This window comes from Mustela lutreola, chromosome X (genome assembly GCF_030435805.1).
Source record: "Mustela lutreola isolate mMusLut2 chromosome X, mMusLut2.pri, whole genome shotgun sequence".
In the NCBI taxonomy this organism is placed as follows: domain Eukaryota; kingdom Metazoa; phylum Chordata; class Mammalia; order Carnivora; family Mustelidae; genus Mustela; species Mustela lutreola.
In genome coordinates, this window is record NC_081308.1 from 9,073,978 (window position 1) to 9,090,527 (window position 16,550).

The 16,550-nt window shown below is 49.1% G+C and overlaps 1 protein-coding gene across 1 annotated transcript in view; it reads left to right on the forward strand.

Moving 5' to 3' along the window:
• Nucleotides 1–1,600: 1,600 nt before the first annotated feature.
• PRPS2 (phosphoribosyl pyrophosphate synthetase 2) overlaps nt 1,601–16,550 on the forward strand; it is a 34,530-nt gene continuing 19,580 nt past the window's right edge. Inside the window, exons 1-2 of the mRNA XM_059157309.1 lie at nt 1,601–1,814; nt 9,376–9,559. Coding sequence (XP_059013292.1) covers nt 1,693–1,814; nt 9,376–9,559 — 306 coding nt within the window. The 5' untranslated portion in view covers nt 1,601–1,692. The remainder of the gene's footprint in view (nt 1,815–9,375; nt 9,560–16,550) is intronic.

Below are 16,550 nucleotides of genomic sequence, written 5' to 3' on the forward strand. Positions count from 1 at the left end.
TTACATTAGCAGACTCATTCAATAAAAATTTTAGACATATGGTTGAGTATCAGTATAAATCTCATTGCTATGGTAATTAACCGTAAAACACATAGGTAATAAATCATTGCAAGTAGTGTTGTGTTTTTTATTCTTTTTTAATAATAGAGCACATACATGTCCCCAGGAAGAATGAAACGGGGCAGAAATGCTGTCAGAATTGGTGGTTTGGGACAGTTTTTTGGTAAGCAGACAGATTCAGGAGTTTAAAGAAATACTCAATGTGCTAGGTACATCTGAAAAGTGCATGGACCCAGATGAAAAGTTCCAATTATATGAATAATCCCAGGAATCCCCCAAATCCCAGTTATACGAAATCAGGTTACAGTGGGCTACAGCCCTCCCGCAGGAGGACTTTGGTGTGGACAGAGGGCCAACTCTTGGCCACAGTATGTAAAAACCAGCCATTTATCTGACCTGTTTAATCTGTTGTCATTGAGAAGCATGAAACTCGCCAGCATCACTAACATGTGGGTCCTCTGTTCCACGTAATACTTTTCTTTCCCCTACATTTGATTTGTGCACAGGGCTTGGCTCCAGGACCGCATCTGCTTGAGAAAACCTTTTTTGATCCAGTATGCAGGGAGGGAGGGGAAGACAGCCAACTCCAGGGCTCTGGCAGGGGATGGATGGGGATGACATGACACCACCTGGTGGATCTGGGGCCGCTGGGGGTGAGGTTCCCGGGATCAGGCAAGAAGTTGCAAAACTGACCTGATTACCTAAAAATGAGGCATCTGGAGGGGCCTTGATTTGATCAAGTTTCACCATCACCATGGAGAGCAACCTTGCCCCTCCATCTGCGCTCAGGGCTCAGAGGGCCAGGGGTTTCATGACTTTTTCAAGGACACAGGGCCATTCTGTAATTCAGGCATCAGCGAATTTTGAATAAGGACTAGATAGCCAATAATTTAGGTTTTGTGGGCCACCAAGCAAAATGGAGAGGTTATTATGTAGGTCCTTACAGAACGAGAGAAAACAAATTTTCACAATATTTTTATTGAAAAAATAGAAGAATTTAGTACAACATTTTGCAGTACACACTATTAATTAGAGGAAAGGGGGTTTTTTGATTGTTTTTTTTTTTGATGGGAATACTATTTTTCTTAGTTGAGTTGCAAACGTGGTACAGCTGTAGATCACACAGATTGCAAATGTTCACGTGTAAGAACAATGTTTAGGTCTCTGGTACAAACAGCACCGTGGATGTGACCCGCAGGCCACAGTTTTAGAGACCCTCGTAGTGGCACACAGTCGTCTGCAGTGGGTTTGGGGGTATTCGGGGTTGCGGGGGGGCTGCTCCTGGTTGCTAGGCACGTGCGTCGCCTCTTCCTGCACCCTCCCTCGCTGCCCAGTTAAGCTGGTACATCGGCCCTCCCTCTCCAGGCAGGGCAGAAAGGTCAAAAACGGGGCCCAGAGCGCTCCCTCTTCAGCACCCCCTCCCTCGGCTCCGCCCCCTCCAGCTCCTCCTCCTCCCGGTCTCGCCGCGGCGCTTTCCCGCGCCTCCGCCCCCTCAGCTCCGCCCCGCCCCGCCCCCTCGATCCCCGCCCCGACTCCGCCCCCTGCAGCTCCCTTCCACTCCGCTCCTCCTTTGGTCGACAGCCGCGCTTTCCCGCTCGCGTCGCAGCCTCCGGTGCCACCGCCGCCTCCGCCATGCCCAACATCGTGCTCTTCAGCGGCAGCTCGCACCAGGACCTGTCCCAGCGCGTGGCCGACCGGCTGGGCCTGGAGCTGGGCAAGGTGGTCACGAAGAAGTTCAGCAACCAGGAGACCAGGTGGGGGCCGCGCCGGCGGCCGGGCCGGGCCGGGGAAGGCGCAGGGCGCGCGGCTGCGGGGCCGGGCGGGGACCGTCGCCCGCCCGGGACCACTCCGCGGCCGCCCGCTCCCCCTTCCGGGGCGGGACGGCCACGACGCGGCCTCCGCGCCACCGCTGCGGCGCCCGGGAGACGCGGAGGAGGGCGGCCCCTGGCCCGGAAGGGCGACCTCGGGGCGGTCACAGCGTCGAGGAGAGGTGGGCGCGGGCCGGCGGGAACCGCCTCGGTGCCGGGCACGCGGCGAGGGACGTCCCCGGCTGTGCCCGTCCGGTTTCCCCGTCCCCCTCCGGGCTGGTCCCAAACCCCCGGGCGTGCGAGGGACGGCTCCGCCCACGTCCCCAGCCCCGGCTGCGCGCTGCCTTCACCTGGGGTCGTTCGGAAAGCCGCTTCCCCTGCCTGGCCCACGGCTGGGTGGGAGTCTGCGTTTTCAGAAGCTCGCAGGTGACTCCCCTGCAGCCCGGGCGCCGACCTCTGGGTTGAGCCGAGGCGGTGTTTGTGCGGCGGGTTTCAAGAGCGCCCGAGCGCACGTGCTTGTTCCCGTGGGCTTCCTCTCATTTTTCTGCCTCAAAGGTGATAGACTTTTGGTCATGTTCGTAGTTGTGGGACTCTGCTGTGTCCAGCGGCAAGGCCCTGGCCCGCGTAACCGCTACCGGTGTCTCAGGTCCAGGAGCCGTGGTCGCCTCGGTTCAGTGAGGTCAGACCGGTGCCCTCCCCCGCCCCCGCTCTCACCCCCCTGCTCCCCTCCCCCACCACGAAACGGGACAGGGGCTCCGTTTTCCACCTGCCTGAGTCCACAAAGCTCTTTGACCGGTTTCAAGTGGGTCTCCTTTTTAGCTCTCTCCCTCAGGCGTCCAGCACTGTACGCAGTTGCTGATCATTTTTATGTCTGGCAGAGGTCCAAAGCAACCAACACTTTGAACAAGTGGTGAGGGAACAATTGGTGTGAGCTGCCAAAACGCAGCAAACAACATCTCTGCTTCCCACCGTTTCAGAAATGAACTTGAAATGGATCGTGGACCTAAATGTGAAGCCTAGAACGAAACATTTGTAGAAGAAAACCTGGGTGACTTTTGGATTAGTCAAAAATGTCTTAGATGCTAAGGAATTAGAGTCAGAAATATGGGGACAGTGGTGTTTGTGGAGTCAGCTTTATAGGATCTGGGAAACCCTTCTTCCCAGTGGGAAATCACTATACATACATAGTCTCGTTGATAATGTAAGTGAAGAAACGTTTGCAAACGAGTAACAGGTGCTCTACCTGCCGGGAGTCCTTGAGCCCAACGTTTCCGCTTTGCGGAGTTTAGTAGAGAAGTCTGGAAGCATGGTGGCGGGCTCGGGAAAAGGCTAGTGTAGCGGGGCTTGAATGTTGTAATATCTTGCCAGTCTTATTCAAGTTTCGGTAGCCGTAACAGGAGTGGGCTACTAGTTTTTGTTCGGGAGGTGGCATCGTGTAAGTAAAGGAGAAATTTCTGCGTGAAGTGGATTTTGAAAGCAAATACGTTGCCCTTCCCTGTTCTCTCTGTGCAGCGCCCTCCTTTGTTGCTGGAACCTAGTTAATCTCAGAAGTCCATTGCAAAGGCATTGTTGGATTTCTGCTCAAAATACTGTGTGTACCTTTGGAGGAAACTCATTCGGACCTTGAAGTACGATTATATATTTAACTCCATTTTATTTGGTTTTTGAGTATTTTATAACGACCACCTGCTAACTAGAAATCATGAGGTCTCAGAAACCACTCTACGTGACGTCTGGGAATTGCTTGTATAGTTATATTATGTATTTTTTTTATTTTGTGTTTGGTTTTTTTGTTTTTAACCATTCGCTCTTCAAAGGTTTTATTTAGTTATTTAGTTATTTAGAGAGAGCAAGGCAGTGCTCCGGAGCTCACGTGAGCAGGGGGAGGGGCAGAAGGAGAAAGAATATCAAGTCGACTCTTGAGCTGAGCCCAGAGCCCGATGCGGGGCTCGGTCCCCGTTCCCTGAGATCGGGACTTGAGCCGAAATTAAGAGTCAGATGCTTAAGTGACTGAGCCCCCCGGGCGCCCCTATTTTGTTTTTTTAAGTAATCTCTGTGCCCAAGGAAGGGCTTGAACTCACTACCCTGAGATCAAGACTCCAATGCTCCCGACTGAGCCAGCCAGGTGCCCCAACATAATATATATATAATATATATAATATATATATTATATATATATTATATATATATAATATATATATAATATTATATATATATATATTTTAAAGATTTTATTTATTTGACAAAGGGAAACAGCAAGAGAGGGAACACAAGCAGGGGGAGAGGGAGAGGGAGAAGCACTGAGCAGGGAGCCCGGTGTGGGGCTCCATCCCAGGACCCTGGGCTCATGACCTGAGTCAAAGCAGGCACTTAATGACTGAGCCACCTCAGTGCCCCTGTATGTTTTTATTTTTGGAATATAACAGGTTAGCTTCCTGACTTTTCTCTTTCCCATGAACTGTGTAGGTCCAGGGGTTGATTTTTACAAACAGTCCTCTCTGTACTAGGTATTGTACTAGTGATCTGGTTTTTACTGTGTAGTCCTAGAGATGAGAAATGGGGTAAAAAGAAGAGAAAATTGATTTAGTTCATGTAAGCTTCCTGAACCTCTCCCCAGAGCCAGGACCAGAAATGTGCTTTAATGTCTCCTGCTCATCACTCCTTCCATTCTCCACTTTTTTTTTTTTTAAGTTTTGATTTTTCTTTTGTAATCTCTATACCCAACGTGGGGCTCAAACTGAGAATTCCAAGAATCAAAAGTAGCATGCTTATCCAACTGAGCCAGCCAGGCACCTGTTCCTCGTTGCTCCCGACTTTTTTTTTTCTAAATGCTTTACGTATTTAGGGGCACCTGGGTGGCTCAGTGGGTTAAAGCCTCTGCCTTCCGCTCAGGTCATGATCCCAGGGTCCTGGGATCGGATCAAGCCCTGCATCAGGATCTCTGCTCATTAGGGAGCCTGCTTCCTCCTCTCTTTCTGCCTGCTTCTCTGTCTACCTGTGATCTCTGTCTGTCAAATAAATACATAATCTTTTAAAAAATGTTTTATGTATTTATTTGTCAGAGAGAGAGAGAGCGAAAAGGCACGAGCAGGGAGGCAGACTCGCCCCCCCGCCCCCCGCAAGGAACTGATTGCGGGATTCAATCCCAGGACCCTGGGACCATGACCTGAGCTGAAGACAGACGCTTAACTGCCTGAGCTACCCAAGCGCCCCTCTTTCCCCACCTTTAAAATACCACTTAATCAGACATGGGGCCTCCTGAATTTCCCTTCTCATCTCTGAATCACTTTACTGATTTTTTTTTGTTTATTTTAAAAGATGGTATTTATTCGTTTGAGAGAGAGGGAGCGTGAGTGAGCATGAGTAGGGGGAGAGGGACAAGTAGACTCATCTCTGAGCATAGAACCCAGCACAGGGCCCCATCCTGGGACCCTGAGATCATGACCTGAGCCCCCCAGGAGCCCCTCTGAATCATTTGAAATATGCAGAGAGATGTTTCTGCACGGGCTTCCATAGAGATGGCTGAAATCCCACAGTGAAGGTGTCTGAAGGTCTGTTGTAACGTTTTATTCCTGGTCAGTTAACCTGCCCACAGAGTGGTTAGCTGTACTGAAAGACCCAAAGTTTTGGTTTTCTGTTGTGTAACAAATCACCCCAGAATTTAACCGCTTAAAACAGCGATTGTGTATTTGACTCACAAACGTGCAGTTTGGGCAGTGCCTTGTGTGATGGCGTCTGGGATGGTTAGCTAGGGCTAGAGGGTCTACTTTGAAGGTGGCCTGTTCACATGGCCGGTAAGTCGGTGCCGGCGCCTGCCTGGCAGCTTGGTTAGGAACCTCAGGACCTCCCCCCACTCCACCCCCCAGGGCTGCTTGAGCTTCCTTACAGCATGGAAGACAGGCAGTGGACCTGCTGGTCTGGTAAGCTCTGGGCCCTGAAGTTGGGGCATTGTCACTACAGAGTCTTCCCAAATCCGAGGGAAGGGGAACATAGACTCCACTTTTTATTTTTTCTATTTTAGAGAGCGTGTGTGCGTGCAAGGTGAATGTGCATGCAAGGGAAGGGGAGAGGCAGAGGGCGAGAGCATCTCAAGCAGACTTCCTTCTGAGTGTGGAGCCTGACGTGGGGCTTGATCTCACAACCCTGAGATCATGATCTGAGCTGAAACCAAGAGTTGGATGCTTAACTGACTGAGCCACCCAGGTGCCCCTAGACTCCACTACTTTTTTTTTTTTAATGATTTTAGTTATTTACTTGAGAGAGAACGCACGTGAAGGAGGAGAGGGAGAAGCAGGCTCCCCGCTGAGCAGGGAGCCCGATGCGGGGCTCAGTCCCATGATCCTGAGATCATGACCTGAGCCAAAGGCAGACGCTTCACCGACTGAGCCACCCAGGCGCCCCTAGACTCCACTTCTTGGTGGGAAAAGTTTTTAAAGCATCCGCAGCCATCTTTTAATCACTACACCCATTCATTGTTGAGTCACATAAACTCACCTGCCTTCTTATTTCAGAACCTGTGACGATTCTTCATCTGAACAGCAAAAGGATGCTGCCTTCTGGCCACAATTTTTAAAAGACCCTACAGGAAAGATCAGTCGTGATCATCTTTATGAGTAGAAGCAGGAATAGCTTTGGGGAGAAGAGTTGCCATGGTGATAGGACTTTCCATCCTCTGCTGGACTGCTAATCATAAGGGGACTGAAGTTCCTGAAGAAAAGTAGGCCAGAGAAGCAGGTCTTAGGGGATAAACAGTCCTAACACCAGACGCTGGCAGATTTGTTCTGTAACAGGCCAGGTAGTAAATACTTCAGGCTTGGCAGGCTCATGTCCCCTCTGTCGCCGCTGCATCTCGTGGTTGTGTAGGTTAGAAGTCTGTTAGGGGTTGCTGCATTCCCTTCTGGAGGCTCTGGGGAGAAGCCATTCGCTTGCCTGTCTCAGCCTGGAGAGGCCGCCGGCAGTCCTTGGTTCCTGCCCTCTTCAGAGCGAACCATGCAGCACCTTCCTCCCCCTGCCTCAGACCTCCTGTCGCTCTAACCTTTTCCGTCTTCCTGTCCCATTTAAAGGACCCTTGTGATTGCATTGTGCCAACTTGAATAATCTCCGGGGAATCTCCCTATTTTAAGGTCAGCTGGTCAATAACCTTAATTCTAGCTATAGGACTCCGCGATTTCCAAATTGGCCTTATTCCGCAGTTGACAGGATATTCTCAAGGGAATTACGGTTCGCTCCTTAGAACTCAAAATAGGAGGGGGCATATAGAATTCTGTCTCTCTTCATACTCTTTCCATTCATAGCAGAGAACGTAGAAAAACAGGACCCCCGTTACCAGAGCTGACTTGCAGATCAGTTCGACTTGAAAGACTTCATTTTTGTGTCCCAATTAATTCTAGTTGAAGTCGGGTAGAAGCGTCTATGGATTCAGCATACTGCTGCATGGTGTCCAAAATATCGACTCATTTTTAAAGTTGTTTTAGAAACAGTTGGCTCTGTTGATAAAGCAGTATCATTGGGTATAATTGACTTCTGATAGTAGAATAGATAAGGGTGATTATTTATGTGCCTCACTTGTAATTTTACAGTAAGAATCATTTTGTTTCTTCTCAGGGTGAGCACATTTGCAGACCATCTTACTGTAGTGTGACATGCTTTCCTACTCATCCTGCTAGGCAAAATCATACAATAAAAAGCACAGGGTTTATGGGAAAGCTGGGGTTGGGGGACCAGCACTCAAACTTCTTCCGTAACTTGATTTAAGAAAATGGGATACAACAGAAATGGTGAAAACGCTACACATACTGAAGGTTTAAACAATAGTGGGGCACCTGGGTGGCTCAGTGGGTTAAGCGTCTGCCTTTGGCTCAGGTCATGATCCCAGAGTCCTGGGATCGAGGCCCACATCAGGCTCCCTGCTCACCAGGAAGCCTGCTTCTCCCTCTCCCTCTGGCCCTGCCCCCTGGTCGTGCTCCCTCCCAATAAATAATTCTTAAAAAAAAAAATACATAAACGCTGTAGTAAGTATGACACTTTCCACTGAAAAAGACCTACAGCTTCCTTGTGGAAGCGGGTCTCGGAAGGGCCATAGCTTTGGGGTTCTTGTGAGGCGATGGGGGGAGGGTGATCCGAAGGCATGTGGGGAATGGTGATACCAGATGTGGATGGGTGTGGCTGTGGTCCTCGTGGGGAGGGTGCGCGCGCGCATGCGCCAAGTATTTCTCAGTGGTTCCATTCAGCTGGGGACAGTGCAGTTTTCTGCCTTCTCGTCTCAGGATGAAAGGCGGTGTGGAAGCAAATGCAGAATTCGTATTATGCTCCAGGTATCAATTGTGGAAAAACATAGCACAGCTGAGGGTCTCCTTGGTTCCTGGCCCTGCTCTAGGAAGGACCTGCCCCAGCACACAGCGCTCTTTCCCTTTTCTTCCCACGGGAAGGCGCGTGCCAGGGATGGGCTGGCTCGCTGTCGTCTAGAACACTCACCATTCTCTGCCCAAAACGTGGGTTTTCCAACATGCAGTTTTCAGAGACTTTTGAAGCTTCTCTTTACTCTTTCTCCAGAAGCTACTGGAGGATACCAAACCAAACAAAGAAGTACAGCAAGAAAGAGGCTACAGGAAGTGGGGAATTGAGTGTGGGGGAAGGGATGGTGGGATCCCCCCCGGATCTCCCCGGGGGGTCGGCACCTGTGCAGAGGCAGGAGAACCCGGGGCAGCCAGTGGTGGGAGAAGACCCGGCAGGACAGTGAGCTGGAGATGGCGCGTGCAGCCGTCCTGGTGGGAATGCAGATGGGCAGGCCAGTGTTTCCGCTGCAATTTGTGTTCACTACTTAGAAAACTTAGCAGGTGAAAACGTAGGGCGTTAGACTCCAGGGAAGACAGATCACCGAAAGCTATGTGTAGGCGGGAAATCTAACCCTGGATTGAAGTTTGCTTTATGGCTCAACTCGGAATAGTATACTGTTTAGCAGAAAGAGGTAAATATGGCAGGACTGAGACATATTTCCGGCGAGCGTAGAAGGTCCCCTCCTATGTGAGAAAGCGAGGCTTGCCAGGGGTCCTCAGCGTGCCTTTGGGAACCTTGTTTTTGCCAGGGTTCCCGCCCTTCCCAGATAGGAACAGCTCTCTCTGCCCACCTGTGCGAGTGGTGTGCTTAATGTGGAACCCCTGGGGGTCTGGGATCTTGGTCCGGGCCAGGCAGATGGAGCCCGTGGGACCCCCAGCTGCACCCCCCCGCCCCGCCCCCAGTATGAGCCTGGGCACGGATGAGCCTCCGTGGCGGACAGCACTTCAGGCATATCGTCCCCGCGCGTGGCTGGGGGTGAGGCTTGCACCCGCTTGCCCGCGGAGTTTGCTCCTCCCCCGTTTCCCTTCGCTTCTTTTGTTCTGCTTCCTTTGGCCGTGGGAGGTCCTAGCCACGAGTGCCACTGTTCGGTGAATCCTAGCTCCACGGCCGTGCTCCAGGGGACCTCCGAGGCGCAAGCCTGCCTCACCGTTCGGGCCTTTTCTTTTCCTAGCGTCGAGATTGGTGAAAGCGTGAGGGGTGAAGATGTCTACATCATCCAGAGCGGCTGCGGGGAAATCAACGACAACCTCATGGAGCTCCTCATCATGATCAACGCGTGCAAGATCGCGTCGTCCTCCAGGGTGACCGCCGTGATCCCGTGCTTTCCGTACGCCCGACAGGATAAAAAGGACAAGGTAGGAGGTGTGCGTCCCGTTGGCAGAACCTATTCTGGGGTACCATCTGCGTTTTTTCCCCCTTACGTATTACCTTACAACATCTGGGAAGATGTTTGCTTTCTATTTTAATGATCGAGTACATAAGCCTTCTCATCTGGGCTTTTCAAAGGTCTGTCTTTGAACCAGCCATCGTGTTCATATTTACAGATAGAGATACAGACACGGCATGTATTTCCAGGCATTATGATAGCATGTAGCCCTGGTAATGACATTGTTGTGTATCTTTAATGGTGGTGGATGGAACTGGACCCTCCCCTCACCCCCGCGCCAGTACGTTAATCTGGGTAAGTAGAATCCCATTACCGGGCTGAATCAATGCCAGTATTTTGGTTGGGATTCTGTACTCTCGTTTTGCATATGTTGCTATGGGGAGAAAATGGGTAAAGGGCCCAACCAGATCTCTGAATTGTTTATTACAATTGCATACGAATCCACAGGTCTTCGAAAAGAAAAACATTCATTTAAAAAATACACCTCTTTTTTTTGGGGGGGGGGTGGATCCTGGGTGGCTCAGTGGGTTAAACCTCTGCCTTTGCCTCAGGTCATGATCTCAAGATCCTGGGATCAAGCCCCACATCGGACTCTGTGCTTGGCGGGGAGCCTGCTTCTCCCTCTCTCTCCGCCTGCCTCTCTGTCTACTTGTGATCTCTCTCTCTCTTTGTCAAATAAATAAATAAAATCTTTAAAAAAAAATAAAATAAAATAAAAAATACACCTCTTTTTAACCTTTCACAAAGAACGAAGTTAGTATTATTGACTTTTTCTTTTAACAACATTAGCCCTGTAGGAGGCTGTGTGAGTTTCTAGAAGAAATTAAAATAGTCCTTGCCTTCGTAAAACATCAGAGAAGTTGGGATTGGAGGGCACTTTGTAGGGGATTATATTGGTTTGCCAGGGCTGGTCCAGCAAATCACCATAAATTGGGTGGCCTAAAACAACAACAGAAACCTGTTCTGTCACGATTTGGGGGCCAGGCCTCAGAAAATAGGGTGGCATCAGGGTTGCGCTCCTTATGAAGACTCAGGTGGGGGTTGGGGGAGCCGCCTTTGCTTCTTCTGGTTTCTGGTGGCTCCTCGCATTCCTTGGCTTCTGGTGGCATCACTCCCATCTCGCAGCTTTCTTCCCTGTTTCCCTGTGCCCTTCCCTCTTTTTTAAAAGGGTGGTCATTGGATTAGGACCCACCCTTATCTGGAGTAATCTCATTTTGATCTTGACCCTTAACCCTTTACCCATTTTGATCTTTACTCTCTAGTCCTATCTGTAGGCACCCTCTTTTTAAATGAGGTCACATTCCAGGGTTCTGGGTAGATGCGCTTTGGGGGGCTATCACTCAAAGCACGATAACCATTGGCTCTTAAACTATTAACGTGCTTTCTGTCTTACGGATGGCTAGAGGCTCATCAGGTTCTCCACAAATCCTTGCAATGGACAAGACACATGGCTATTCTGTGATATGACTAATCATGCCAGACGTTTCCCCCAATACACCCCTGTTTATCTCCCTAATTCATTTTATGAAACAACACACATTTCCAAACAGCACACAAGATTCCCTCCTATATGGAAAAAAAATCCCTTTATAAATTTGAATTCGTATACCAAGATCCCCCTAAATTTTAATGCCTCTTCCGATGTGGTTCCCAGACCCCATGCTGAACACAGCTGTCAGCTAATCTCTCCCTAGAAATTGGTCTCCAGAACGCCATTCTGCAGTTGAGTTATGATTTACCCTGCATGGATTAGACCGGGTTGGCAAACTTTCTATAAAGGGGTGTACGGTCGCTGTGGCAGCAGCTGAACTCTGGTGTATCTCAGAGACACAGATGATATATAAATAATGGGTGTGGCTGTATTCCAATGAAACTTATGGATGGACAGGGAAACGTGAATTTCATGTAATTGACACATGCCGTGAAATATTGTTTTGATTATTTTCCCCCTGGCTGTTCAGTCATGTAAAAACCATTATTGGTTCATGAGCAGTACCTGCGTGAGTGTGTGACTTTGTGACTGTGTATGTATCACTCGGTGATGGAGCTTTAGCTAAGGGCCCCCAAAACCTTTAGGTCACATAGGTTGCCGTGAAGCACATAACCTCCCCCTTGTTATTTAGGAAGCAATTTTTATTCTAACTTGATTGGAAAGTTTTCTGTGCATTTTTTTCTTCAGAATTTCTATTGATTTTTGTCCCATCAGCACAGTCTGTTGTTCCGTTTGTGTATGTCGTAGCCTTGTAGTACATCTTCACTTTTGTCCATGTCCTAAAGGAGCCAGTGGTACTCTGCTCTTTCTCTTTCGTGTAGCAAGAGGCTTAGCGAGTTCTGTATTCTGTCATTTGCCATCAGGTTCTCCTTTCACTTTTAGTGGCTTTGGCATTTGGTGCTCAGATAGGGGATTGTATCTTCTTGAGTAACTGATTCCCTTTACTGTTCCATGGGCCCACTGCCCCGGGGAGGGGAGCCCTAACTTCTCCTTAACCAATACCTGTGGACACTCTTATGGTTTTTGTTTGTAAGTATCCAGTCTGTTTCCAGGGTGGCATTTTCAAACTTTGTTGCTCATGTTATTTCCTAACGAAGTCTTCTTCCTGCAGAGAAACTAGTCCTGCTTGGCCCTGGCCCCTGGCAGGGACCTGTCTCCCACCTTAGGGGGAATGTAGCCACTGCTGGCCAGCAGTGTGTCCCCTGCCGCCCTATGCAGTTCTCCCACCAGCCGGCGGTGCAGGCGTGGTTTCTCACCAGCTCTTTGTCCTGGTTCCCACTGGCCATCATTGGGGCCGGTATTCCTTTCAGGACCCTTTTGAACACCTGTCTTTCTTTCCCTTCCCTCTTCACAAATCACTTTGCTCTAAGTGTGTTTCTTGGAAACAACCTGGTAGCTGTTTTTGTGTTTAACCCGCATCAGGCAGTTCCAGACTTCCGAGCTTAACTGCTGATGGAGGAGATAAGACGTTCATTGTCAACCACGCAGGGAGGTGGACGCAGGGTTGAGAGGCCACACAGATAGCAGCAGAGGGAGCCCTGAGGGCAGAAATTGTGTGGCTTCTTGTCAGAGAAAACTGGTGAGGAGAGAAGGAATGGTGGAGGGCTGTGTTCGGTTTGTGTGGCTGTTGTAGTTAATGACTAAGTGGGGGGTTGGGGGGGCACTTAGAGTGACAGAAATGTCTCACCATTCTGGGGGCCAGAGGTCAAGAATCACAGTGTGGCAGAGCCAGGTGTGTCTGGAGGCCTAGGGGAGGATCCTTCTGGCCTCTGCGGCTTAGAGAGGCTGCCTGGTTCCTTCGCTTGAGGCCACATCCCTCCAACCTGTCTGTGTCTTCACTTGGCTTCTTACCTCCGTGAATTTTCCCTCTTGAAGTGCGTGTATCAAGGGATCTAGGCAAATGCTTAAGAGAAATGGCCCGAGCCTGTGAGCAAACTGTGTTTATCAGTAACTGGGCTGAGCTGAGACCCAGAATGAGGGGGAAACCCTTCTTCCCCCTTTGTGCTCTGCTGAAGAGCACTGAAGAGTAGGCTGAAGGCCGTGCAGTGTTGGAATGTGACAGGATGGCATGGGCCACACGTGCATCCCCTGCCCGCCCCCCCCGCCCCCGCACGCCCCAAACCCTGGTTTCTCTTGTCCTGTTATTTCCCGCAGGATAGTGCAGCCTGTGATGTCTGAAACACAAGGAAATCCAGGGTAATTGACCTTTATGGAGTTATGTGCAGAGAAGCCCAGAAAAAGCTAGAGGCTTTTATTCATATTCAAAACCTGCTTCTTTGGGGCACCTGGGTGGCTCATCATTGGGCATCTGCCTTCAGCTCAGGTCATGATCTCAGGGTCCTGGGATCGAGCCCTGCATTGGGCTCCCTGCTCAGTGGAAGCCTGCTTCTGCCTCTTTCACTCCCCCTGCTTGTGTTCCCTTTCTCACTGTGTCTCTCTCTGTCAAATAAATAAACAAAATCTTTATTTAAAAAAAAAAAAAAAACCTTTATTTTGAATCTTACTGCTTCTTTTTTTAAGCAAGCCCCGCACATCTGTAAAATTTTATTTTTGGCTTCATTGGTATGTGCAAGAAACCAGGGCCTAGTTCCGGCAGTGAAGGAATGGTTTCATAAATCATGACGCGTCAGCACATGCGGTGCCGTCCTGGAGAAGGGAAGGTGACGTAGCATGAGTCGTAGAACGCATCGTGTCGCATTGCCTGAACTCTGGGGTTACAGCTTTGGAAACAAACGGACTCAGGTTTGAATTTCAGCATCATGCTTCACTCAGCTCGTCCTTTCTTTGTAACGGTAGCTTAAACTCTGTGTGTTTGGTTTTCTCATCTGTAAATGTAAGGATAGCATTTGCTACTATTTCTGACATGCTGTGCCAACAGCAAATACATAGGTAGGCAGATTTTTTTCCAAAAAGAGCCAGGTGTCAAATTTTAAGACTTGGTGGACCACCAGATCTCTTCAACAAGGTCAGCTCCGCCGTTCTGGCACAAAAGCAGCCATAGATGATACGTAAGCAAAGGGGGTATCTGTTTGTGTTCCAGTAAAGTTTTGCTTATGGATGCGGGAATGGGAATTACTTCTTTTTTTCCTTAATTTTTTTTAAAGATTTTTCTTATTTATTTGACAGGAAGAGAGAGAGAGGAGAGAGAGAGAGAGAGAAGGAGAGGCAGGCTCCCCCTCAGAACAGGTTTCCATCCTGGGGCTTGATCCTAGGACCCTGGGATCATGACTTGAGCCGAAGGAGACACTTAACTGCCTGAGCCACTCAGGCACCCTATCTGTTTTTTTCTTTAGGATTTTATATGTTTATTTGGGGGAGACCACAAACGGGGGTCGGGGGTGTGGGCAGAGGGAGTTGGAGAAGCAAGCAGTATGTGGACTCGATCCCAGGACCCCGGGATCATGACCTGAGCCTAAGGCAGACGCTTCACCGACTGTACCACTTGGGTGCCTCCGGTGTAGGAATTTCATATGCTTTTCAAATGTCACAAAACGTTCTTCATTTGTTTTTCAGCCTCTGAAAAAGGTAAAAGCCATTCTTAGCTCACAGGTTGTACAAAAACAGACCACAGGCTGGTTGGTCTCACCGGCCGCGGCTGGCTGATGCCCGCGCTGGTTGGCAGTCAGTAACGGCCAGTTCCCTTCCCTGGTACAGACAGTATGACGTGGGCATAGCTGGAAAGCGTTAGTTCTGAGAGGGTACAAGACTTGCAGCTTTTTTTCCCCGATCGTTTTCAAGGTTATGTTCTTTTCAATTATTTTAATTTCATCAAAATATTATTTATGGAAATTTCAATTTCAGTTATTTCAAATAATTATCCAATTGTTTCATTTGGGTTTTTAACTGGAAACCTTGAGAACATTTGTCCTGACGTTGGTTTCTCCAATATTATAAATTTGTAAAGTTCATCCAATGTACATTTCTAGCAGGATGGCACCCGATACATTGAATAAGATCTAGAATATCCAGAGAGTCTTTTCATGATTGGGCTGGCTCACCAAATGTTTGATCTTTTTCCGTGTTTCATAAGGGGAGTTGAACGTTTTACTTTTGGTCGCTGTACCTGGATGCCACCTTTGTGGAAATGTCATATAAATTATTATCCTGTGGCTGTAAAGTCCATTAATTTGAAGATCCTCTTTCCTGCAGGAGTCGGTTGGGTCTTGAGCCAAAGTCATGGTACAGAACACAAATTCTTAAACAATGTCTGGAGAAGGAAATCTCAGAAAGTATGAGTTTAGACATTACCTGGGGTTTGGATCTCAGAAGTGGGACATGCTGGATGCCACAGAGGAATGTTTTGGCCAGTTATAAAATCAGAGGAAGAGCCCCAGTTTGATGAGCATTGAGAATCAGATTGTATTACCAAGAAGTCTCCATGGTCAGTTTGTTCTTTGAATTATTCTGAAATCGTGTTAGACTGAATAATTCTCGCAGTCACCGAGGCAAATCACTAAGCCTTGAAAATGCGATGGGATTGAGAATCTGTTGTTGAGTATTTACTGAAGAGCTGTGATGTGTAGGGTCCCGAGCCATGTGCTCCAGAGGATGTGAAAATCTTCTGAACCAGTCGTTTGCCCTTGAGAGATACCTGGTCCAGTTGTGAACTATGACGTCCGTACACTTCAGGTCTTCTTTTTTTTTTTTTTTTTTTTTTTATCTGACAGAGATCACAAGTAGGCAGAGAGGCAAGCAGAGAGAGAGGAGGAAGCAGGCTCCCCGCAGAGCAGAGAGCCCGATGCGGGGCCCGATCCCAGGACCCTGGGATCACGACCCGAGCCGAAGGCAGAGGCCCAAACCACTGAGCCACCCAGGCGCCCCCACTTCAGGTCTTCTAATGTCGGTCTTTCAGCAGATGGCCTGAGGCGGTCCTCAGCCATAGTGGCCAAGTGATCAGCCTATGCAGCATCTCTTTAGAACGGACAGACCATTTCTCTCGGGAGTTCTCAAGAGTGTCACAACGTTTGGAGATTTGAACCAGATGGGGAGGGTCAAATGCAGTGTGGCCCAGCAGAGGCATGGGAGCGAGACCGACATGTGGGTGTAGATGGCAAGGCTTGAATTGTTCTCTGGAAGAGGGAGAGAGCGGGCCCAGTGCAGACGGCAGGGAAGACCCTTGGAGCCAGGCTGGTTGGGGTGTTCTTTTTTTTTTTTTTTTAAGATTTAGTTATTTATTTGAGAGAGAGCACAAGTGGAGTGAAGGGTAGAGGGAGAAGCAGGCTCCCCGCTGAGCAGGGAGCCCAGTGTGGGGCTCCATCCCAGGACTCCTGGATCATGACCTGAGCCAAAGGCAGATGTTTCACTGACTAAGCCACCCAGATGTCCCAAAGTCGGGGTCTTTTTTATCCTAAAGGCAGTGTGGAACAGAACAGGGAGTTAAACGATAAAAACATGAATTTTAGTTTGTGGTCAGTTGAAAAATGTAAAAAAAAAAAAAAAAAAAAAGAATATTTTCCCACAATTTCAC